The sequence below is a fragment of the Schistocerca serialis genome, chromosome 5, assembly GCF_023864345.2.
Source record: "Schistocerca serialis cubense isolate TAMUIC-IGC-003099 chromosome 5, iqSchSeri2.2, whole genome shotgun sequence".
Taxonomy (NCBI): domain Eukaryota; kingdom Metazoa; phylum Arthropoda; class Insecta; order Orthoptera; family Acrididae; genus Schistocerca; species Schistocerca serialis.
The window spans coordinates 31,592,071-31,619,444 of NC_064642.1; the positions used below are offsets into that span (position 1 = coordinate 31,592,071).

At 41.3% G+C, this 27,374-nt stretch overlaps 1 protein-coding gene across 1 annotated transcript in view; it reads right to left on the reverse strand.

Annotated features, from left to right (window-relative positions):
• Positions 1–27,374, reverse strand: part of LOC126482334 (autophagy-related protein 2 homolog A) — a 485,244-nt gene that overhangs the window by 302,256 nt on the left and 155,614 nt on the right. The window contains exons 10-12 of the mRNA XM_050106397.1: positions 16,526–16,808; positions 5,269–5,425; positions 2,990–3,144 (exon numbers count right to left, since the gene is read on the reverse strand). Of these exons, the coding sequence (XP_049962354.1) occupies positions 2,990–3,144; positions 5,269–5,425; positions 16,526–16,808 (595 nt within the window). The remainder of the gene's footprint in view (positions 1–2,989; positions 3,145–5,268; positions 5,426–16,525; positions 16,809–27,374) is intronic.

Here is a 27,374-nt window from a genome sequence, read left to right on the forward strand (position 1 = left end):
ATAATTTCAATTAAAAGTAAATCTGCACCTCATTATGTTCATTAGGGCTTTCAAAAATTGCCAAACTTGGCTGAATGAGCATGAAAAAATTCAGTTTGTGTTGAATTACTTGGGTGGCGAAGTTATATGACAAACTGTGTAGATATGGGGCAAAATGAACAGTTAGCAAAAGTTTGTTCAAACATTTCAGCATATTGCTGTATCCACATTTATATTATAATGGCAACTAACAGAGTAGGTGGGAAACAAATGCCCCAAAATCATGAATTACAAGCCAAAGCTATAAATAATGTGTTAAAGATAGCCTTCACGTTTCACTGATATATTCTGCATTATTTCTTTAGAAGTTTATTTAATTGTAATTCATCGTAAAAGCTTAAATTTATCCATAAAGCTTCGCCTTAGAAGTCTCAGCGTGCTTGAGGGGCAGAAAACACAGTTATATAACTGGCATAACATGTACAGTTTACTTTGTAATAATACTGAAAAATCGATATACCCACAACACACACAATATAATAATGTAAACAACGTAAGTACAGGTAATTTCACAATTCTGGTAAATTAAGAATGGTTGTTCAAATAGAATATTGTAAAAACTCTAATACAAAAACCATACCATGATTCCAATCCATAGCTGTACGCAATATTCCTTTTGAAATTGTGATCTTCGTACCATAGCCATGCAAAGTTTTCTTGTTTATTATTTCCCATATCATGCAGATGTAAGCAGACTGCTTATGTGTTTTGTACGTAAACAGTAGATGTTAGCCTTGTCAATTAATTAAGTGAAAAAATTACTTTAACATAGCATGTTGTTCTAGTGTTTAACACAGGGACACAAAAAGCTTTTGGAATATATGTAATAATAACTATAATACCCATGTAGTTTTGTTCTGGTATAAGAGCTGCTGCTACATCATACCTTGTCCTATACTTAATACTGTGAGCCATTGTGACCCGAATTTCATGTTCAAGAAAATGTACAGTTTATAAAGTGTATATACAGTCAAATGAGGTGTTTGAGAATAAAGCAGACAGCAAATGTAAAACATGTCCTCCAAAAAAAGTTACTACATTTTTTTACAGTCTTATCTTTTCCTCCCCCACCCCCCATGAACCATGGACCTTGCCGTTGGTGGGGAGGCTTGCGTGCCTCAGCGATACAGATAGCCGCACCGTAGGTGCAACCACAACGGAGGGGGATCTGTTGAGAGGCCAGACAAACACGTGGTTCCTGAAGAGGGGCAACAGCCTTTTCAGTAGTTGCAGGGGCAACAGTCTGGATGATTGACTGATCTGGCCTTGTAACACTAACCAAAACGGCCTTGCTGTGCTGGTATTGCAAACAGCTGAAAGCAAGGAGAAACTACAACCGTAATTTTTCCCAAGGGCATGCAGCTTTAATGCTTGAGAGCTGCATGAAACCAGTCTCAGGACTGAAGACCACAACAACAACAACAACACCAACAACAACATCTTTTGCTTTCTTTACAGAAGTCACCTTCTGCAAGCAGGTCGGTGACGAGAACTTATTAATTATCAAAAATATCTGCTAGAAGAGATGAAGAATTTGCAAAACATTAATACTTTCTTGTTCCTTTCTGGAAGTACATTTTGCAATTGTAGAGGAGTCAATCTATATTATGGAATACCATTTTATCAAATAAGAAATGATGATGAACATATAGATGCTTGGAAGAACTTATAAGGTCTGTTCACATAAGCAAATGGAAACCATTTTGTAATTTTAAATATGCATGGGTTTTTTTTCCTAAAAATAAAATGTATATTCTCCACTCTGCGTAGCATGGTTATAAGAACAATTAACAGAAACCTGAGGTCATCATTTAGAGAAGCATATAGTACTGTGATGTTTTAATGTAAAGGAATCCTGCCCTGATCCTTAATATATTCAGCAACAATTGTGAGTTTTATGACAGTAAAAGCATGCTTGTTCTCTTTGAGGTATCCCCTCCACAAAAAGTCTAATACTGCTCTTGTTAGAATGTATCAACGTCTGAGCAAGTTACATTACTTAAATGAAGTTAGGAGTACTATTTAACCTAAAATGTATAAGAAATTTGGTTACATTCAGAAGCTGCACTGCATTGTTGGATGTCACCATTTCAATAAAGAGAGTGCCACTTCCCCACCTTTTCTCATATTTCAATATTCCTGTTATTTGCTGAAGCAATTTCTCTAAATGTAATGCAGACTGCTATTCACAAATTACTCCCTGTTCTTTATGAACATACACAAATTTTGCATGGCAGGCTTTTGACCTGTTACTGTTGCAATCCCTTGCATTTTACAGAAGTAGGGCTTGACATCTGGGTTATCTAGCTGTGTGAGTTTGGTTTTAAGTAATCCTCTCATAACCCTCACAACATATGCTGTCAGGAATAAAGCACTATCAATCTGGAAATAATGTGTTTATATTCTGTGTGTAAAAGTGGGCCAAATTCATAAATGGAATGCAAGGGAATGGTTACTGATGTTTTTTAAAGGGAAGAAAGGAAGAGGAGGGGGACACCCTGGAATGCAGAGGAAATGATGGGGCTTAAATGGTGTCAAACTCAGTTAACACTTTGTTAATCAGGCTCTACTAAATTTATTATATGTGCTTTGACAACAGAGGTATAAACCTTAAGTTCTTATGACACATGGCTATTATTTGTACATGAGCCATAAAAAACCTGAAAATCATATAAATGAATTAATTTACCCCGTCAAGTATAAAAAAGCATCACATAAATGAATATCTAGTACATGGTAATCATTATATCTGACTGCACACATACATGTTCAAAAGAACATTGCTGTACAATAAACTCTACTTATGAGGTTTTGCTAAACTATGGACATAACTTGCCAAAAGATTAATCCAATACTTTTAACTGATAGAGGAATGCTGTTTCAAATCCCTGTCACAATGTTGACTATCATGATACAGAATAAAACAGATCCAATGAATATTATTACATACTTGAGATCAGTACGTGGATGTGTATAATGCCTCAGCTGGCCATGGTTAATTGCTTTCTCTGTGTACTTGAAAACTAACTTCAAGTCAGGTTGAGAATGAAGTGGGAAAGTATTCGGTCCTTCTTCTGCATCAGTGCATCGTAAAAACCGCAACAACTGTAAACAAATTACTTTTTAAAGAGAGAAGACTAAGTAATATATAGATTATGTGAATATCATCAATAAAAACTGAGAGACAAAAAAAAATCTCCATATGAGTTAGAAAACACATAAATAACAAGAACAAAAGTTACAGTCAGAAAGCAGATTACGCTCCTGAATTTTGGATAACAAGTTGCTTTGTATCAAGCAATAATATCTGTAAGGAAACGAATTGACTGATGCCAAAAGAATTACAGTATAAACAATTTTGTAAGCTGTATCTAGGTATCTATTATTACTCCTACTAACATTTGGAGCAAATCATGTATCATGAATGGAGTCTCCTGGTCTAATGTCCATGTACTAGAATATGAATCGACCCCATCAAACATCAGTAAATGAAACTATTGTTTATCTAAATATCTGCTCTTTTTTAAAAAAAAATATTCTTTTGGTGTGGCAGCCATATAAGAATTTCAGAAATACAGTACAGGATGTGAAAACCTATGTCTATAATGGAGTGTCATATTTAAAATTCAGCATAGTTATAAAGAGAAAGGCAAATAAAATTGGAAATCACAAGAGACATAAGTGAGTAAAAATTATAAATTTTTATGCTAAGGCTTCATCAGTATGTGGTAGCATACAATATGCAACTGATCATAAACAGATTATTATTCCATGCAATAGACCATGGCAAACAAATGATATTGTGTCAAAGGTGAGTTTATGAACAGAGATACTGCTGCATATGGTGTATAGACTGTAAGATTATGAAACAATATGACTGAGTTCCCCCCCTTGCCGTTGGTGGGGAGGCTTGCGTGCCTCAGCGATACAGATAGCCGCACCGTAGGTGCAACCACAACGGAGGGGGATCTGTTGAGAGGCCAGACAAACGTGTGGTTCCTGAAGAGGGGCAGCAGCCTTTTCAGTAGTTGCAAGGGCAACAGTCTGGATGATTGACTGATCTGGCCTTGTAACAATAACCAAAACGGCCTTGCTGTGCTGGTACTGCGAACGGCTGAAAGCAAGGGGAAACTACAGCCGTAATTTTTCCCGAGGGCATGCAGCTTTACTGTATGATTAATACACTAAGCAGCTTCAGAAGGATGTAGGTTGCAGTAGGTACTGGGAGATGAAAAAGCTTGCAAAGGATAGAGTAGCATGGAGAGCTGCATCAAACCAGTCTCAGGACTGAAGACCACAACAACAACAACATGACTGAGTTCTCTAGCAGTCACAATAATCACAATGATTGTTAATAAATATAGAAATCACGTAAACATAATGCACTTACAAAGGTGACAACTCAAAATATTGACACATCACTTAAAAGCTAATGAATATACATTATGTCTCAGTTAGTGTGGTTTCAGTTGCCTGAGACTGCAGTCGTGTGTGTGTGTGTGTGTGTGTGTGTGTGTGTGTGTGTGTGTGTGTGTGTATGCTGACAAACGCCAATGGCCAAAAGCTTTAATTGTGAGAGTCTTTTTGTTGTGCCTACCTGCGACTCAGCATCTCCGCTATATCGTGAGTAGCAACTTTCCTTCTCACAATATCGTTATGTCTCCATCATTTGTTTATATTTAGTTTAATGCTACAGAAAAACGTGAACAAACTGTGTGACATCAATCAATGCCCTTTTCAGTTCTCAGTGGTCTTGATCACAAGATTTTCATTATTTTCCCCATTTATGTTAGCAAACTTGCTTCTTGTTGCTTGAAGCATATTGCTACTTCTTGCAGACTTTCAACCGCAATTTGGATTTGGAACTTTTGACTGGAGTACTTCTCAAACTTACATTCTTATTTTATCTTAATCACCTCTGAATATGTGACTTGGAATTTGGAAAACACTTCCAGAAACTGGAAAGTGTGGCTATAGATTTTCTTCAAAAATAGTTAAGTTTCAACAAGAATTAACCGATTATGAAGTAGATGAAAAAATGAAATAACAAATTATACTTATCTGAATAAAAGAATCATGTTTATGCATTACAAAGAATGAAGTCATAAATCGGTGTTAATATCACGGAAAAAAACAATTAATTTTGCTGACTGACTAGCATCTCATTTTACTCGTATAATCTACCCATGAAATATTAATTACAACTATTCAGGTCTAAAAGCAACAAACCTCAACATATTCCACATTTGCTCTTTGTGAAGGTGTCTTCTTGTCTATAAGACACTCGAGAACCTCAAGACTTGCAGCTGTGAGGGTACCTGCCACAGAACTTGCTTGTGTTGTTGTTCTTTCATTGCCTTCAATTATAACAGGAGCCGCCAAAAGCCTGCACAAAAAAAGGATTCAAACATGGAATATGACAGTGTGTGTATGTTAATAGTGTGCTTCTGGGTGTCCTGCTGAGTTGCTGCTTCCATTTCATGCATATCTTATTACATGCATAAAATGGAAACAACAACTTCACAGAACACCAGGAAGCACACCATTACTCAATCACACAAGGAAGTTTGAGAGATCACAGTGTGTATATGTTCTCTCCAACGAAAGTTAGTTAGATGCACCAATCTTATAAAATAATAATACTGTACACAAATCACACAATAATACAAAGTCCTATATGGAATAATAAGAAAAGAGAACCACTCACAGAATAGAGATGTATAAGGAAGCATTTAGTGAGAGTGTAGAGAGAAGCTGGGAATGTGGAGGAATGGTGTGGTTGATATAACATACATATTTTTGTGTGGATGTGTGAAAAGAACACAAATTTGAAAGTTGGGCTAAAATTCCTTATTTATGTGTTTTTCTACTATTCATCAATTCCTCTGTCTGGTGTATGATTATCTTTCCACATAATGATGTTACTCAAATAGTGTTCAGTTGTGAATGCATAGTTCTAACCCACCTTAACTTTCTCACTACCTGAGTCAAAAAAGTGATTCAAACAGTACTTTTCATGGATAAGAGCATGGTTTGATCAGCTACCAGACTGCCATTAACATCTTCAAAATACTCCTACTGAACTGCCAAAGCCAAATTGTTTGCATAGGTAAAGAACTTGCTGCCACAAGAAAAAGATTGATATTTAGTATAGATGTTGAAAACAGCTAGTATTAACACCCTTCCTTGTGGGAGACTGTTTATTTGAACTTGTTTGCATTGAAATTCAACAAGAAATAATTGTTTTGCAACACAATGTTTACAGCTTTTTTGTAAACTAGTACTCTTTTCAGATCTCATAAAGTTTCACACACACACACACACACACACACACACACACACACACACACACACAAAATCCCTGTGAATGACTGGGTTATATACAAATGAGGAATTTAGAAAGTGTATTCCTGTTCCAAACATCCTGTAAACCACCACAAAGAGTAGCAGATCAGGTGCAGGTTGCCATTACGGTCATATCTGCAGCACTAAGTTTGTAAGCTGACAGTTCATCAGCCATCATCAACAGGACCACAGTGTGTATTATCTGCTGTTACATTTGCAGTGTCTTGTTGCATTTTTGTACCCTGTAACAATCCATTTTCTTCAACAGCTGAACATACCTGTCTCATACCATGTGTTTAACTATTATACATAAAAATAAAAGGAGCAAGCAGAGGACGACAAAATAAGCAAATAACCCTAATAAATGTAGGTCCGTAAACGAATTCCCCAATACAATATGTGCGCAAGTGTAGTAATGCCAGTGTCACAACACTGTTAATGTCTAAAGCTACATTTATGCTGCTGGCACATCACTGTCAATTAGTTAAGCATATTATATATAAAAACAAAGATGAGGTGACTTACCGAACGAAAGCGTTGGCAGGTCGATAGACACACAAACAAACACAAACATACACACAAAATTCAAGCTTTCGCAACAAACTGTTGCCTCATCAGGAAAGAGGGAAGGAGAGGGGAAGACGAAAGGAAGTGGGTTTTAAGGGAGAGGGTAAGGAGTCATTCCAATCCTGGGAGCGGAAAGACTTACCTTAGGGGGAAAACAGGACAGGTATACACTCGCACACACGCACGTATCCATCCACACATACAGACACAAGCAGACATATTTAAAGACAAAGAGTTTGGGCAGAGATGTCAGTCAAGGCAGAAGTGTAGAGGCAAAGAAGTTGTTGAAAGACAGGTGAGGTATGAGTGGCGGCAACTTGAAATTAGCGGAGATTGAGGCCTGGCGGATGACGAGAAGAGAGGATATACTGAAGGGCAAGTTCCCATCTCCAGAGTTCGGATAGGTTGGTGTTGGTGGGAAGTATCCAGATAACCCGGATGGTGTAACACTGTGCCAAGATGTGCTGGCTGTGCACCAAGGCATGTTTAGCCACAGGGTGATCCTCATTACCAACAAACACTGTCTGCCTGTGTCCATTCATGCGAATGGACAGTTTGTTGCTGGTCATTCCCACATAGAATGCATCACAGTGTAGGCAGGTCAGTTGGTAAATCACGTGGGTGCTTTCACACGTGGCTCTGCCTTTGATCGTATACACCTTCCGGGTTACAGGACTGGAGTAGCTGGTGGTGGGAGGGTGCATGGGACAGGTTTTGCATCGGGGGCGGTTACAAGGAAAGGAGCCAGAGGGTAGGGAAGGTGGTTTGGGGATTTCATAGGGATGAACTAACAGGACACAGGCAGACAGTGTTTGTTGGTAATGAGGATCACCCTGTGGCTAAACATGCCTTGGTGCACAGCCAGCACATCTTGGCACAGTGTTACACCGTCCGGGTTATCTGGATACTTCCCACCAACACCAACCTATCCGAACTCCGGAGATGGGAACTTGCCCTTCAGTATATCCTCTCTTCTCGTCATCCGCCAGGCCTCAATCTCCGCTAATTTCAAGTTGCCGCCACTCATACCTCACCTGTCTTTCAACAACTTCTTTGCCTCTACACTTCTGCTTCGACTGACATCTCTGCCCAAACTCTTTGTCTTTAAATATGTCTGCTTGTGTCTGTATGTGTGGATGGATATGTGCGTGTGTGCGAGTGTATACCTGTCCTTTTTTCCCCCTAAGGTAAGTCTTTCCGCTCCCGGGATTGGAATGACTCCTTACCCTCTCCCTTAAAACCCACTTCCTTTCGTCTTCCCCTCTCCTTCCCTCTTTCCTGATGAGGCAACAGTTTGTTGCGAAAGCTTGAATTTTGTGTGTATGTTTGTGTTTGTTTGTGTGTCTATCGACCTGCCAGCGCTTTCGTTCGGTAAGTCACCTCATCTTTGTTTTTATATATAATTTTTCCCACGTGGAATGTTTCCTTCTATTATAATGATATCATTAATTTGAATCCAACAATTACGTTTGTTATTGTCACTGTTGCATTTCGAAATCTTTTCTGTCGTCTTATTTTCCTCTTTCTGTTTTTGCCAGTAGTTTCACTTTGTATTCACCTTCTCCTTTTTACCGTAATCTGCTATACTATTTCATCCCGCCTATATATATACTAAATAATACGTAACCCACTTCCAAAGCATAACCAAAAAATTTTTTTGCCGCTTTCAGCACTACCGCCGCTATAATATCCACCATTTCTAGTTCACAAACAGCTCCTTTCACCTTTTAAACAACCATTTCGGCCAGTTCTAATAACTTTTGCTTTATTTCCATTTCCGTTTTTCCCACATCACTTATAATTTTTAGCCGCTTCCCACAGGTTTTAACGTCATTATTTCTTCGTCAGACAATTGTTAGCCTCATTTTCATAATCTGCCACCACAATACCACTCCTTTTAATATACTACACGCAGTTTTTTCGAAATTTTCCCGAATTTCTCCGTCCTTTAACGTGTTTTGGCGGCAACACAACCACCTAACCTTTATGCACATCGTTGTCTACCAACCCAAGTCCAACATAGCCCAGCTGTAACCAACACCTTTTCGCCTTTTTTCATTCCAGATCTCCAGTTACTTTCCGGTTCACCTTTTTCTCTCCCCATATATTTTTATTTTCATTTTCATTTCACCTCATGTTACACTTTCCACCTTCTAATACCATGTCACCCTCACAACACCCCCACAACGACCCCATTAAGTTTTATTTACATTCCCTCCGCAAACATGCCTTCGCCCTAGCCAGATTATGCTCCCATATTCTATTTTCTCAGGCTTGTCTGACATTTGGCATCACCCCCAAAGGCCTCACACTTAAAGTTCCCATCTCTGGCTGCAACCCTTCCTTCCATCAGTCCCTATACCAGTTCCAAACTGAACAATCCATTGCCCTCACCCACCTAATCCTTCACCTACACATCAACTCAGCCAATGAACACACCCGTCAACTCCTATCCTTAATAAAAGTCCTTAATCTTTCCTCTCCCACATCCACACCGGCTGTTCAGAGCATCCTCCTACAGGCCAACCGTAAATTAGAACAGCATGCCACCCTCCACCTCAAAAAACTATCTAATCTCCTGGTTTCCCACCTCCGGAAAGGCAACTCACTCACCCTTCACAACCTTTCCAGCAAACCTCAACCTCCTCTCATTGCACACAAACCCAGTCTCTCCCATCTACTCAATCTCCCACTTCCAGCTCCACTCCCTCCAAAAACTCAAAATTCCGATCAACACAATCTGGAACCACAACACCCTAATTCAGTAGTTAACCTTTCCTCGAAACCTCTCTCCCAATCCGAAACCTCTGTCCTATCCAAAGGCCTCACCTTCAGCCCCACTCCCAGATTCAACCAAACAGCCCTCGTCAAAGATTTACTGTCCTACACTCGTACTCTCTGCTGGAAGTATCACTTTGCCACGAAGAAAAATGATCCTAATCCTACTCCTAATGATCCGACTCCTCAAGACACCATCCAAATTGAACCATGCCTGGAACAGTTCCATCCTCCGTCACAGCGGGACCCACCTCCTCTTCCTCAAAATCACCCTCTCCAAACCTTCCAGGAATTTCTGACTTCCAGCCTTGCATCTCAATCCTTCTTAAAAAACCTTAATCCTACACCCAACATCACCACTGTTGAAGCCCAGGCTATCCGTGATCTGAAGGCTGACCGATCCATCATCATTCTTCCGGCGGACAAGGGTTCCACGACCGTGGTACTTGATCGTCGGGAGTATGTGGCTGAGGGACTGCGTCAGCTTTCAGACAACACCACATACAAAGTTTGCCAAGGTAACCCCATTCCCGATGTCCAGGCGGAGCTTCAAGGAATCCTCAGAACCTTAGGCACCCTGCAAAACCTTTCACCTGACTCCATCAATCTCCTGACCCCACCGACACCCCGCACCCCTACCTTCTACCTTCTTCCTAAAATCCACAAACCCAATCATCCCGGCCACCCCATTGTAGCTGGTTGCCAAGCCCCCACAGAACGTATCTCTGCCTACGTAGATCAACACCTTCAACCCATTACATGCAGTCTCCCATCCTTCATCAAAGACACCAACCACTTCCTTGAACGCCTGGAATCCTTACCCAATCTGTTACCCCCGGAAACCATCCTTGTAACCATTGATGCCACGTCCTTATACACAAATATTCCGCATGTCCAGGGCCTCGCTGCAATGGAGCATTTCCTTTCACGCCGATCACCTGCCACCCTACCTAAAACCTCTTTCCTCATTACCTTAGCCAGCTTCATCCTGACCCACAACTTCTTCACTTTTGAAGGCCAGACATACCAACAATTAAAGGGAACAGCCATGGGTACCAGGATGGCCCCCTCGTACGCCAACCTATTCATGGGTCGCTTAGAGGAAGCCTTCTTGGTTACCCAAGTCTGCCAACCCAAAGTTTGGTACAGATTTATTGATGACATCTTCATGATCTGGACTCACAGTGAAGAAGAACTCCAGAATTTCCTCTCCAACCTCAACTCCTTTGGTTCCATCAGATTCACCTGGTCCTACTCCAAATCCCATGCCACTTTCCTTGACGTTGACCTCCACCTGTCCAATGGCCAACTTCACACGTCCGTCCACATCAAACCCACCAACAAGCAACAGTACCTCCATTATGACAGCTGCCACCCATTTCACATCAAACGGTCCCTTCCCTACAGCCTAGGTCTTCGTGGCAAACGAATCTGCTCCAGTCCGGAATCCCTGAATCATTACACCAACAACCTGAAAACAGCTTTCGCATCCCGCGACTACCCTCCTGACCTGGTACAGAAGCAAATAACCAGAGCCACTTGCTCGTCCCCTCAAACCCAGAATCCCCCACAGAAGAACCACAAAAGTGCCCCACTTGTGACAGGACACTTTCCGGGACTGGACCAGACTCTGAATGTGGCTCTCCAGCAGGGATACGACTTCCTCAAATCCTGCCCTGAAATGAGATCCATCCTTCATGAAATCCTCCCCACTCCGCCAAGAGTGTCTTTCCGCAGTCCACCTAACCTTCGTAACCTGTTAGTTCATCCCTATGAAATCCCCAAACCACCTTCCCTACCCTCTGGCTCCTTTCCTTGTAACCGCCCCCGATGCAAAACCTGTCCCATGCACCCTCCCACCACCAGCTACTCCAGTCCTGTAACCCGGAAGGTGTACACGATCAAAGGCAGAGCCACGTGTGAAAGCACCCACGTGATTTACCAACTGACCTGCCTACACTGTGATGCATTCTATGTGGGAATGACCAGCAACAAACTGTCCATTCGCATGAATGGACACAGGCAGACAGTGTTTGTTGGTAATGAGGATCACCCTGTGGCTAAACATGCCTTGGTGCACAGCCAGCACATCTTGGCACAGTGTTACACCGTCCGGGTTATCTGGATACTTCCCACCAACACCAACCTATCCGAACTCCGGAGATGGGAACTTGCCCTTCAGTATATCCTCTCTTCTCGTCATCCGCCAGGCCTCAATCTCCGCTAATTTCAAGTTGCCGCCACTCATGCCTCACCTGTCTTTCAACAACTTCTTTGCCTCTACACTTCTGCCTCGACTGACATCTCTGCCCAAACTCTTTGTCTTTAAATATGTCTGCTTGTGTCTGTATGTGTGGATGGATATGTGCGTGTGTGCGAGTGTATACCTGTCCTTTTTTCCCCCTAAGGTAAGTCTTTCCGCTCCCGGGATTGGAATGACTCCTTACCCTCTCCCTTAAAACCCACTTCCTTTCGTCTTCCCCTCTCCTTCCCTCTTTCCTGATGAGGCAACAGTTTGTTGCGAAAGCTTGAATTTTGTGTGTATGTTTGTGTTTGTTTGTGTGTCTATCGACCTGCCAGCGCTTTTGTTCGGTAAGTCACCTCATCTTTGTTTTTATATATAATTTTTCCCACGTGGAATGTTTCCTTCTATTATAAAGTTAAGCATATTACATTCACTGGTGTAAGGTGGAAAGTTACCTTGAAGAAACCAATTACAGCTCAAGCTCTGGCAATATGCAAGCTCCAAGGCTGCAGCATAAACAAAGTGAACTGCAAATGTACTTTGCCTGCGTAACATTTAAAGTAGTTGTCATGGCTCCACACATTTTCAAATGAAGAACTGGCTCACATTCACTTCATGTAAAGGTATCCTCAAAATAGACAGCAATGTTCACTATGTCCCATCAGTGACTGCATGAGACCGGCTCATGTAAATCCAACATGCAATGTAGAGTTAAACAGAGAACAGTGTTGACACCACAAATGGAAGAGCCTATATTACACGCAGCAGAAGGAATACTGGGCACAAGCAAGTACTAGGACTGCTGCAGCAGAATGTGTTTTACCCTCCACCATATGGTGCATATTACATGGAATGATGCACAATTTCTCTTGTGCATGTTATATAAGACCGAAGCATGTTTTGCCCAAGATGGTATTATGAACATCCAGTAAACAAACTTTAGGCTTTTGAGAACCTACACAATATCACTGAGATGACACAGCAATGGAGATTTTCCGTTAATGTTTGGGAAGGTGTGGTTACTGATTGGCTGATGGCCACATTTCCTACCTGGCCAATGTACTGATCTTGTATACCTTCAGTTTCTGCTACACAAGCTAATAGACTACTTGGATGACATTCTTTATGGAAAAAGGATGTGTATATGATACATGCACGAAGCTGCAATGGCAAACTTTCACATGACTGTTCATTAATAAGTAGCACGAATCTTCGATAACAAATATATCGATAATGATTTGCCAATACTCCCAGGTCCCCTGAAGTGAACTCACTTGTTTTTTAGGTGTGAACATTTAAAAGCTCTGTTGTATTCCAACCCTGTTAACAGTGTCGGTGAAGTCAGGGAATGCATTGTACACGGTTGTCAATGCATTCGGAACATGCCTGGGATTTTTGAATGTATACGGGTAACAATGAGGAGATATGTTGAAGCCTGCTTTCACGTGAATGGTGGCCACATGGAACACTTGTTGCAATGTGTTTGTCTTGAAGTGTGTTTCTGCTGTTTGAATCCTCGAGAACTGTGTTGTAAAGTGGTTGTGTACTCAGTTGCGTATATTAGGACTATTTGCTCCCCCTTTAATTTGTACCTATAATAACGAAAAACCTTTTGTATGCTTTTTGTGTGTGTGTGTCTATATTGTAACTCCAATATGCTGAAAAAAGTTGAATAAGTTGGAACTAGTTATGTTTACAAACTTCCTGGCAGATTAAAACTGTATGCCAGACTGGGTTTCAAACCTGGAACCTGGCCCGTGAAAGGAAAAGGCGCCAGGTTTGAGTCCCTGTCCAGCACTCAGTTTTAATCTGCCAGTAAGTTTAAGCCCAGCACATCCTACATTGCAGAGTCAAAATTCATTTTATAGTTGACGTTACATGATGTGACCAAAAAGAAGTCCTAACAAAATTATACCCTTCATTAAAAAATATATCAATGTCTATACTCTGCAAGTCACTTCGCAGCATGTGTCGCAAGGTACTTTGCGTACCACTGTCACTCCCTCCCTTTCCTGTTTCAGTTGCAAATGGTTCAATTGTTCACAGGAGGAACCAGTTGCCGATAGGCCTCTACATGGGTTCAAATCTCTCCAATTTTATCTGCATGGTCTTTTTATAAGATGTACATAGGAAGAAGTAACATACTGGTAGACTCTTCTAAGAATGTACACTCCCAGAACTTTAACAGTTACCCACACCGCAATGCAGAAAAATTCTCTTGCATTACTGGAATTGGGTGAGAATCTCCATGACACTTAATAAATGAACCTGCAATGAAACATGTGCTCTTCTTTGGATCTTCTCTATTTCTCTATCAATTATATTTGGTACGGATCCCATACTGACAAGCAATATTCAAGTATTGGTCGAACAAAATTTTTATAAGCTAACTCCTTTGTTGACGGACTACATTTCTTGAATTTCATTCTGGCATTTGCCTTTTTTGCAATTAGTTTTATGTGGTCATTCTACTTTAAATCATTCTGTATGCATGCTCTTTTGTGTTTTATGGAAGTAACTGCTTTCAATCATTGTTCACCAATCATGTACTCACACAAGAGTAGGTCTTTCTGCCTATATGTACACAATTCATAACAGTTATTTTGAGGAGGGTCAATTGTCACTCGCTGTACCTAGTGTTGATCCTTTGCAGATCTTCCTGCATTTCACTAAAATTTTCTAGCACTGCAACTTCTCTGTAAACAACTGCATTGTCTATGAAAAGCCTCATGGCACGGACCTACAGACATTGTCTACTATGGCATTTATGTAAACTGTGAAAAGTAAATGATCCATACCACTCCCTTAGGGTACGTCTGAAGTTACTTTTGTGTCTAATGATCTCTGCTTTGAGAATGATGTGCTGTGCTCTGTTTGTTAGAAACACTTCAATCCAATTACACAGTTGGTTTGATATTCTGTTGTTCAATTGGCAGCAGTGTGGAACTGTATTGAATGGCACCTACCTCGGGGTCCAGAATCTACTGCTTTCTGGGTTTTGTGGACGAAATGAGCAAGCTGGGTTTCACACGATAGTTGATTTTGGAAGCCATGTTGATTCCAACAGAGGAGATTTTTGTTGATTCCTACACGGGAGATTTTCAATCTCCAGAAATGTCACAATACGTGAGCATAAAATATGTTCCCGAATTCTCCAACAGACTTCAGATGCATAGGCCTATAGTTTTGAGTGTCTGTTGGAACAGACCCTTCTTGAAAATAAAAATGACCTGTGCTTACTTTCAAATTGTCAGAAACACTTCACTTATTCCGAGACCTACAGTATGTTTCTACAACAAGAGGGGCAAGCTCTTTGCATACTCTATGTAGAATCATACAGGTATCCCATCAGGTCCATTAGCCTTTCATTTGTTTAGCAGTTTAAGTTACTTTTTAATCTTGTGTGTACTTATTTTAACAGCCAAACAGTCATCAGTGTGACGATTTAAAGGAAGAACTACAGTACATGCTTCCTCTGTGAAACTATTTTGGAAAAGGGTGTTTAGTGTTTCGGCCTTTTCTGTATCAAAAAAAAAAAAAAAAAAAAAAAAAAACAACATAAGAGTACTTAATGTGTTATTGTGCTGACAGGCACAGCTTCCTGGAAGGAAATGCATTTGGTGATGAGTCCTTGGCATGCCACTACTCATCTGAATCAAAGTAGACCTGCAGAGGGTAAAAAGTATATACTTATTAAAGAGCAAAGAACCAACAGTGATGCAATGTGGCAAAAATCACTACTGATGATGTTCAGAGATGCAGATACTGTTGTGCTGGTGAACGTTCCCACAAAGATCACTTTACATGCAGCAAGTTCTGGAAAGACATTACTTAATCTTACAGTCCCATAAATGTCAAATGCTGCAAATATCACAATGATCTGTAACAATGTTAACACCCATGTTGTGGCTTATGTTCCTAAATAAATGTTCAAATTTACTTGGGATTTGCTCCAGCATCCATCACACAAATTCATACTTTCATCTGTTTCATGCAGTGAATGAATTCCTGGGCAGCCAACACCTCTGTTCAGATGAAGATATGAAACTGTTTAAGGTGGTTACACTCCCCAAAAATGGTGGTTTATGAAGAGGGTATATTGATACTGTTCCCACAATTGAAAAAATTTCGTGTGAGACATGGCCAATACAATGAAAAATATCTGTTTACTGTATTGCATATTTAACTATTTGTTTAAATAAAAGTTACTCGTCACTCGCTGGTCTACTTTCCATCATTAATATGATCAAACTTTATATATACACACACAATATAACTTTTAAAATAAAATTGCAAATCCTATAGTTTTCAAACATTTTCTGTATATAGATAGGAAAAATTGCAACAATGTTCTTAAAATGAGGACACAGTTGAAACTAATGTAAATACAAAGGCATACAACAACAAAAAAATATCTGACTGAAACCCTGGGCAAATCATTTGGGAACTTGGACATCACAAAACAACTTGTTTGGAGCTCCTATATTGCAAATGTCTGTAAGTCAAATACATTCTCAAGTTTACATTTTTTATATAAAGTTGATTTAATACCTGATGTGGTTCAGTTGGCATGCTTTCAGGAAAACATCCCGAGCCTCCTTAAAGTCTTTGCGACCATAACCAGATACAGCAAAGAGACCAAGTTCAGAGAAGAAATCATTGGCAATAGTTTTCATCTGCTGCACTGAAGACCGTGCTAACATGCTTCCATCACTATCAACACAAACGGTCAGCACATCCTCGTGCAACAGAACTACTGCCAGGCTGCTCATCCGAATGTGAAAGTGACTAACTTCAGCTGATGGGTCAGATTCCAGTGTGGATGTAACTGAACCTGTAAAATGATAGTTCTAATAGTTCTTAATGCAACAGGTGTGATACATCACACATGATGTGCACATACTTCTTAGAAATTCAAATACAATTATAAACAACTATGGAAAGCATAGATTGCTACTAACTGTAAAGATGACACACTGAGTTGCAGAGAGGCACAATGAAAAGACTATTACACACTGAGTTTTTGCCAAAGCCTTCTTCAGAAAAGAAAGGAAAACACATACATTCACATAAGTGGGCACACCTCACACATTAATGACTGCTACCTCCAGCCACTCTGGCCAGACTGCAGCAATCTGGAGTGGGGCAGGAAAGGGGGTGAGGGGAATGGATAGTAGGGTATGGGTGTGGAGGGAGAGAAGAGCGCTGTCTAGAAAGGCATGCAAGGACTAGAGGGTGGCAGGGGGAGGACAAGGCAGCCAGATGTAGTGTCAGGAGGCTGTGATGGAGGAGGGAGGAGGGGTGAGGGGTGAGGGGTGAGGGGGAGGGGACGAGAAGAACTGAGGGAGGAAAAGACTGGTGGTTGCATTGGCAGAGAGCCTGGCCACCAAGACCTCATATTTACTATTTTTCTCATCTGAATTTTCTTTTGATATGGACAAGTGTTCGCTTATTTTGCATGTCTTCAATCCCTGATGCCTTATGGAATATCTTCTGTGATAGTTCAGCTACAGTGAACGAAGTGTTTATTTGGCAGAAGTGAGGTGTAATAATACTAGGTATAGTAGATAAACATACATCTTGCATAAGCCTGAAAGGAGGCTAGAATTCTTACACTCATTTCCCAATGCATTTACTCTTTAATGTTTTTTGTTGCTGTCAATAAAAATCAGTTTCAGCTTCACTTTTACCTAGATAATGACAACACAAGACAGAAAAATAATATTCATGTAGACTTTGCTTACTTGTCTAGGATTCAGAATAGAGTTACATAGCCTGGAGGGAAGATATTCAACAACTTCTCATCTAACACAGCACAAGAATTTGTGACTCACCACCAATTCAAAAGACAATTAAAACATATATTGGTAGCCACTTTTTCCAGAAACTATTGAAATATCTACATTCATGAATTGTAAAGTTCTGTTAACAACATAGCAAGTAGCAGTGTTCATTGTAAAGCTGCGTGACAGGTAGTAATCTACTATAAACACTAATCTGTATTTACTGATATAGGTAATCATTTTCTTTTAAAAATCATGTAAATATTAAGCTACCAACAGCAGCTTAACAACAGCTCTCTAGAGAAACTGAGAAGGTTGCAGCTTAGTTTTCTTTCTAATGTGCCAAATTAGCTTTAGCTGGTATAAGGATGAATAGCATTAAGCAGTATAGTGATAGTTCATTGCTAATACAGTATATAGGTTACATTTCTCTGAGCCGGCCGGTGTGGTCGAGCGGTTCTAGACGCTTCAGCCTGGAACCGCGCGACCGCTACAGTCGCAGGTTCAAATCCTGCCTTGGGCACGGATGTGGCCTTAGGCATGAATGTGTGTGATGTCCTTAGGTTAGTTAGGTTTAAGTAGTTCTGGCTTCTATGGGACTGATGACCTCAGATGTCAAGTCATATAGTGCTCAGAGCCATTTGAACCATTTTGAACCATTTCTCTGATTTCCCCGTCTTCTGTTAGTGGACACCTTGACTTGTTCCACATCCTTCATGGTTCACCTTCTCGATTTAATTCACAAAACATGATGACTGTATGAATGACTGAATTAATGAACAAGGCTACAGTTCCCACACAATTACATTGAGAGAGTGAAAAGTTTGAATTGAGGAAGGTACTAGGCCAAAGTACTCCATTTCACCAAAATTGTTTCCTGCAGCTTTGGAGGAGTTTTCAAACCACTGAGATGAAGAAGGAATATGCATAAATTAGTTTTTACCAAGCCACCTTTCATTTGGAGAGGACACTTTTTTTCCTTTGCCTCAAATACAGAACAACTTAAATGAAGAGTAGGGTAACTTAGCAAATCAAGTATGAGAGGAGACTTAAAGAGATATTAACAGAAAAATATTGTACAATCATTACAACAATAACAGAATAGTCAAAATTAATTACAACATTGTAAGTTAAGTCTGATTGCATCACAGATAGAAATCAATAATTAGGATATATTACTAGTGCTAATTTATGTACATGAAACATGGATGTTAAGAAAACAAACATTCAAAAAATTGAGAGGTACTCAATGTGTAATGGAAAGACACATGTTGGGCATAACTGGAAGGGTCAGAAAGACAAACAAATGGATAAGATGAAAGACATAGGTTGAGAATGTGACAGTAACTGTTACAAAAATGAAACAGAGATACACTGGGTATAAGGTGAGATTAAATGAATAGAGATGAACTAAGAAGATTTTGTGTTGGATTCCTTGTGATAAGAAAAGGCCTAGAGAATGACCTAGTGTTAAGATGAGTTGATGACATAAACAAACAAACAGGACAAACTTGGATGCTTCAATATGAAGACTGTAATGTATGGAGGAATCTGGAGGAGTCTGTATCCAATACTGGATGATAAATTGGTGACAGAGGATTAAGGTCCAAAGAATCAAAACAAGAGTTAGAAGGATGACAAGTAATAGTATTCAAACAATGGAAAATCCAGGATGTAATGTAATAATATTTCCTGGAACCCATAACACACATCGAAACTCTTGCCCTGCAGGAACTTTAGCAACATGCACAATGCCACCTCAAAAAACTGTCAATCCTGCTCACTTCCTACTCCCACCTTGGAAACCACTGTCCACCACCTCTAGAACAACCTCCAAACCTCCCCCACGTCCCCTCATAGCTGACAAAACCTGTCTCGCAGACCCACTACACCTACTCCACCCTCCAAAACTCCCTCCCACCACCACACAGAATCCACGACCTAAACAGACCCGCAACACAGTCATGAACCTTTCCTCTAGAAGCCTTAGTCCCACAGAAATATCAGTCCTTTCCAAAGGCCTTACCTTTTGCCCCACCCCAAAATTCAATCATGCAGGACTTGTTAAAGACCTTCTCTCCTTCTCCCAGTCCCTACAGTGGAAACACTTTTTCACCACCAACCCTACCAATCAGACTCAACCAAAGACCAATATAAAACCTTGCCTAACTCAGTTCACTCCTTCATCCAACCGTGATCCACCCCCCTGCCCCCAAACCACTCCGTTAACTTTCCAGAATTTCTTAACCTCAAACCTTGCCTCACCATCATTACCGAAATCCCTCAACATGCAAACTAACCTTACATCCGCACAAAGAACTGCAGTCCACCATCTAAAAACTAATCCCAACCTTATAATCCTACGTACAGACAAAGGCTCCACCACTGTTGTCCGCCAGCTATCGGATACTTCCACCAACAAACCTTGTCACAGTGACCCCATTCTAGTAATCTAGCATGATCTCCAGTCACTACTCAAATCCTTAGGCCTATCCCAGAACCTCTCACCAGAGTCCATCTCTCTACTCACCCCTACCACTCCCTGCACTCCTGCCTTCTACATGCTTCCTAAAGTCCATAAAGGTAATCACCCAGGACGCCCCATTGTGGCCAGTTACAGTGCCCCCACTGAGAGAATCTCTGTTCTCATAGACCAATACCTTCAACCAATTACCCAGAACCTACCCTCCTAAATAAAAGAGACAAACCATTTCCTCAACCAACTCTCCACAGTTTCTGTTCCTTTGCCACACAGGTCCCTGCTCGTCACTATTGATGCCACCTCCCTGTACATTAACATTCCTAATGCCCATGGCCTTACTGCTATTGAACAATACCTTTCCCAACTCCCTGTGGACTCCAAACCGATAACCTCCTTCCTAGTCGCCATGACAAACTACATCCTCACCCACAATTACTTCTCCTTTGAAGGCATTACCTACAAACAAATCCACAGTACGGCTATGGGCACCTGCATGGCACCATCCTATACCTACCTATTCATGGGCCATCTAGAGGAATCCTTCATAAAAACCCAGAATCCTAAACCCCTCACCTAGTTCAGATTTACTGATGACATCTTTGCTATCTGGATCGAAGGCGAGGACATCCTATCTACATTCCTTCAGAACCTCAACAACTTCTCCTCCATTTGCTTCACTCGGTCCTACTCAATCCAAAAAGCCACCATCCTAGATGTTGACCTCCACCTCAAAGATCGCTACATCAGTACCTCCATCCATAACAAACCTACTAACCAATGGCAATACCTCCACTTCAACAGCTGCCTCCTATTCCATACCAAGAAGTCCCTTTTGTACAGCCTAGCCACCCGTGGTCGTCACATCTGCAGTGACGAGGAGTCCCTCTCAAAATATACCGAGAGTCTCACTGAAACCTTCAATGACCGCAGTTATCCTCCCAACCTTGTACAGAAACAAATCTCCTATGCCTTATCTTTCGAGTCTCCCACCTCCTCACAAAGTCCCACCATCCAGCTACAGAGCATTCCCCTCGTAACTCAGTACCACCCAGGGCTGGAGCAACTGAATTACATTCTCCACAAGGGTTTCGATTACCTCTCATCATGCTATGAAATGAGAAATGTCCTGCCCACTATCCTTCCCACCCCTCCCACAGTGGTATTCCGCTGTCCACTGAACCTACACAATATACTTGTCCATTCTTACACAACCCCTGCTCCGAATCCCTTACCTCATGGTTCATACCCCTGTAATAAACCTAGATGCAAGACCTGTCCCATACATCCTCCCACCACCACCTACTCAAGTCCGGTCACTAACATCACCTACCCCATCAAAGGCAGGGCTACCTGTGAAACCAGTCATGGGATTTACAAGCTAAGCTGCAACCACTGTGCTGCATTCTGTGTAAGCACGACAACCAACAAGCTGTCTGTCCGCATGAATGGCCACAGACAAACTGTGGCCAAGAAACAAGTGGACCACCCTGTTGCTGAACACACTGCTAAACATGATATCCTTCATTTCAATGACTACTTCACAGTCTGTGCCATATGGATCCTTCCCACCAACACCAGCTTTTCTGAATTGCACAAGTGGGGAATTTTCCCTGCAATACATCCTACGATCCTGTAACTCTCCTCGCCCAACATTCGTTAGTCACTGTCCTCACCCATTCCAGCACTACACAGCCATGACTCCATCACCACACCAAGTCTTTTTATTTCTCGCCTTTTCCACTACTCCCTCCCTCCCCACCTCTCCCCTCCCTCTATCTGTGTGTGGGAGTGTATTGTTGATGAAGGTCTTAATGGCCAAAAACTATAATTATGTGAGTATTTTTATTGTGCCTATCTGCGACTCAGTATCTCCACAATAAAGTAATAGTATTCTCTGTATAAAAACCTCCAATTTTGCAGCAGGTATATACTTTGAAAATCATTATAAGTAACTATTAAACCTTGATCAATCAGTAGCAGAAAAACTGGAGTTGAACAGTAAGGTATAAAAAGAGGGTATTTGCAGTTTCACTACTAATTGTATAAAATGTTAATTTAAGCACAAATGAAATATAAGATGTTATGATTAATGACAGTTTTTGTGTTTATGTCAATCAGAAGTCATTTGTGACAACTACTTCTTGCTGTTATGTACTTCTTGCCTTATTCAACATTTCCACAGAATGGTATCTTCACAGGTAAGATACAAACAACACAATATATGTATAACCACCACCCAAATGACATGCAGTGCTGGATATAGGGCTGCTTCACAATTTTTGTGCATTGTGGTCTTCAGTGATGCACAACACCGCTGCCCCTGTGTGTTTCCCAAAGTCATCTATTGACCTCTCATTAGGCTGCTCTCTCAGTTATATTGGAATCCAGTGGAGAATGTCCTTGGTCAGTTTACTAACATCCACTCTTCTGGCAACATGCAATTGCGCCCGATGGAAGAATCCCAGCAAGGTTTTGAATAGTGGCATTGGGTGATCTTTTCCTTGTAAGATTGATTATTATGAGGACACATATGAAAAATTTTTAAACAAGCAACAGTTACATGAATCTGAGTTTGAAGAAGTCATCCAGTTTACTAACAGTGACTTGATAGGATAGGGTGTGGAGTCTAACACAGTGGAACACTTCCTACACAACCTAAAGTGTAATTTACAGAAACATTCATTTTTAAATATTTAAACTGACTATTTGGGACATGTCATACATACCCCAGGCACTCATTCCTCGGCTAAGCATTTCGAGATCATACAGATTTCCTTCTCCTACAAAGGTGTGAGAACTTCAAGCTATTCTTGGCAAACTAACATACTACATCAGATGATTCTCAACACAATGCAAATAGCTGCTCTTTTGCATAGTCTCTGGCATAAAAATGGTCCTATTAAACATACTGGAAAATGTGAAAAATCTTTCCAGAAATTTAGCCCACATCTCACGCACTTCGATCTGCAAAAACCATTAGTACTTGCAGTACACACATCACATAGAACAGTGATAGTCTTATCTCACAAGGATGGCAACACAGACTGTCCTACAGCATTCACACCTAAGACATTGAACAAGGTACACATCAACTACAATCAGATGAAAAAGGAAGCTTTGGCCATCATTTATGATGTCACAAAATTTAGTCGATATCTGTGTGGCAGAAAATTTTACCCTGTGGATGACTGTCATCAACATGAGATTGTTTATCATCCTATGGCATAGCTTGCAAATGCAGACACTCTGTCTCGCTTACCTATGGGAAAGGATCCACATTTTAACACATTAGACATTTCCTGTCTTCAAATTGGTCATTCTGGTTCACAAGCACTGCAACCTTTCTCCACTGATTCTCAGCGGATTGCACAGGTTACTGGACACAATCAGCCACTACAATTGCTCTGGTACTGTATTCAGATGAGTTGGCCTCATAATCCAAAACTAATCTCAGATCCAGTAGTTGACAAATACCATACACAATGCAACAGCCCTTCACTTCAAAATGTTGTAATTTAATTGCAATATCCAATGAACAAACGTGAGTGCTGATTCCCACATCTTTGCAATGACATGTGTTCAAACTATTACAGAGAGGACACTGGGGAATCATTATTCCCAAGCAGCCACAGCACCAGCATTGGGACCAAACAGTGAGGTCATCGGTCGCATCGGATCAGGAAAGATGGGGAAGGAAGTCAGTCATGCCTTTTAATGGAACCATCCTGGCACTTGCCTGAAGCGATTTAGGGAAATCCTGAAAAACCGAAATCAGGATGTCAGTTAGCGAGTTTGAACCGTTATCCTCCTGAATGCAAGTTCAGTGTGCTGCACTGCCTCACACTGTTAATGGCTCGGGCTTGATAAACAGGTAGAAATATGACAACCTGATACCGTACATGTGTGTATAAATAGGCAGTGCCACGCCAAGAACTTTTCAGTTGCCTTGACTTGATAGCCCTGGACAATGTATTCATACTGATTTTGTTGGTCCTTCTGGAAAACAAGATGGCTCACTACTGTCAATGCATACAGCAAATATCATTTTGTCATTACAGTGCATTTGACTACTAGCGTTAGCACTATCAAAGCACTGACTTCTCTCTTTCGCTTAGAGGGTTTGCTCCAAACAAATGTTTCAGTCAATGGTCCACAATTTTCTTCATTATAATTTCAACAGTTCCAGCAACAAAATTGAATTTAACATAACTGAATGGCATCATTCCCTCCTTGACTGAATGGTGAAGCTGAACATTTGGTTCAAAAATGTTCTGTTGTGTTTCTGTGCATCTATCGCACTACGACTACTCACAACTAGCCCCCCCCCCTCCAGCAGAACTCTTACATGGTCTTCAACACCACACTCTGTTGCATCTTTTTCACCCTAGGTACTCTGTTTCTGATACTAACTTCACAATGAAGTTCCACAAAAATGGCAAAGTTTTCTGTCGTATCTATAACAAGCCTCACAACTGGGAATCTAGCACCGTCTTTCAGACATCTGGCCATGCTCATAATACCATCCACAGCACATATAGCACGCACTGATGTCAGCAAAACCAATTTCATTTCCATTATTACAATGATCCTGCCATAGATTTTTATTTTTCAGACATGCTGGCTGCAACCCAGCTCCTGCCCCCGAACAGCTCTTTCTGGTGCTTGACATCCCAGAGCACAGGTCTCACCATCGCCAGTGCCACAGCTCAGACTTCCCCCTCATCATTGCCCACACCCGAATTGTGCTACAGTGCATAATTTTATAATTTTGAGGGGGGGGGGGGGGATGCAGCACTGATGGCGCACCTCCGTCAACTGTAACCGGCACACTGCTCAGAGCTATGCAGGAGGTGTCACATCTAAAGTTACTGCCAATGCACCATTGGGCGAGCTCACTCTTCCGTCACTCACTCTGTCTCATGGGGGGCGCCGTGCATACACATCATGCTAAATACACATGACCTCACTGCATGCAACTCCCAATTGGCCAGCACATCTTGTGAAGCAACTGCATTCAGAGCGTTGCACGAGATTGTATGTAACTCAGCACTACAGAAGAATCTACAGCAATATAAAGTTATGATATCTGAATTATTAAATGTACATATCATAAATAAACTTACTAATGTGACTGTCTTTATTGGCCACCTGCATTACTGACACATCAGATTGATTAACGGTGTACTTCCGACTGTTCATCCGAATTGTTTTCCTTTTATGCACGATATTTTTTCAGGTGCTGTGAGTTGTGCTGCTGCCAGTTGGAATCCCTGCAGTGAGTACTCATTAGAGCATGACTCACAGCATCTGAAGATGATGAATGGAATGGCCTTTGAAATACTGCACATAAAATGGATATAACTACTCAGCTGAACATCCAGAATTACATCATTAATATGAATACCACCTAGACCACAGTTACATAGTGCAATATCATGTTATTCAAGCGAATTGTGAGCAGGAAATAGTAGTATGATTTGATGAGATATCTACAGTGTGATGGTGCAGCACATACAGCACTAGTCTCTGGTCCTGGAGGTCTAGGGATCAATCCCAGATAGGAGCGTATATTTTTTCTCATTCCATACCCTATAGAAGTCCCCAGGTCCACTCAGTCTGCCATCAAATGAGTACCAGGAATTCGAACAGCCCGGTCACAGACTGTACCCCACACTAACAATTTTACAGCTCTGAGCAACAATTTTGTCTTATATACAACTGATGCCCCAGAGGCCTATGCATTGGTCTGCTTATATCATTAAATATGACTGTGCTTCTGAGGGATTATATGCTATTTATTTATGGCATTCAGTTGCTGTTACTTTCCAATGATGAGTTATGGGACAGGATTATATTGTCACTTTAGGTGGCACTGGCTCGCAAGTGAAATGACGTGTCCTGAACAGACCAACAATTGACAGATAAACAAACAGTTGTTAAATGGATATTTTCAAGACAATGAGATGAATTTATAAAAAGGATACATTGCTACTAACCATAAAGATGACATGTCAGTTGCACACAGACACAACAAAAAGACTAGTACACACTAAGCTTTCAGCCAAGCCTTCTACAGAAAAGAAAGGAAAACACACACACACATTAACACAAGCAAGCACACATCACGCACACATGAGTGCTATCTCCAGCCACTGTAGCTGAACTGCAACTGTTGCACTGGATGAAAGCAGTAATCTGGAGTGCTGTAGGGGAGGAGGGAAAGCGGAATACAGGTGAGGAGAGGGAAGAGCGCTGTCTGGCGGAGTGTGTAGGGTCTAGAAAGCTTCAGAACAAGCTTCCAGAGGCAGTGTCTGGAGTGTGTGTGGGAGGGATGGTGGTGGAATGGGAAATGGAAAAAGAGAGGAGCAGAGAGGGGAAAAGCCTGGTGGGGGCATTGGCAGAGCAGCGCATCATGTTGATGAGGGGATGTCAATAGGGAGGAGGTGATGGGGCAGATGGGGAGGAAACTGTCGGGGGAGGGCATCGAGACATTATGTTATCATAGGCTGAGGCTAGGATAATTTTGGCAGTGGAGGATGTGTTGTAAGGATAGCTCCCATCTCCACATTTCAGAAAAGCTAGTGGTGGAGCGAAGGATCCAGATGGCATCGTTTGTAAAGCAGCCATTGAAATCAAGCATGTTATGTTCAGCTGCATGTTGTGCCACAGAGTGGTCCACTTTGTCCATTTTGCTCTTGGTCACAATTTGGCAGTGGCCTTTCATCCTGGGGAAAACTAGTCGGTAGTCATACCAACCTAAAAGGCAGTGCAATTATTGCAGCAGAGCTGGAATACAACACGGCTGCTTCACAGGTGGCCTTGTCTCTGATGGGGTAAGATAACCCTATGACAGGAATGGAATATGAAGTAGTAGTGGTGGTGGGAGGAGGGGGAGGGGCAGAGGTGAATTGGGAAGGTATTACACCTGGGTCTTCCACTGGGATTGGCATATGGATATCTGGATATGCCTGTGGAAGACTCTGGTGCAATACCTGCCCAATCCACCCACCCAGCACTTCCTAACCCAGTCCTGCCTCAGGCTTATCCTTCCCCATCAGAGGCCAGGCCTGAAGGCAACCATGCCATATGCCAACTCTGCTGCAATGATTGCTTAGCTTTTTATATTGGTATGAAT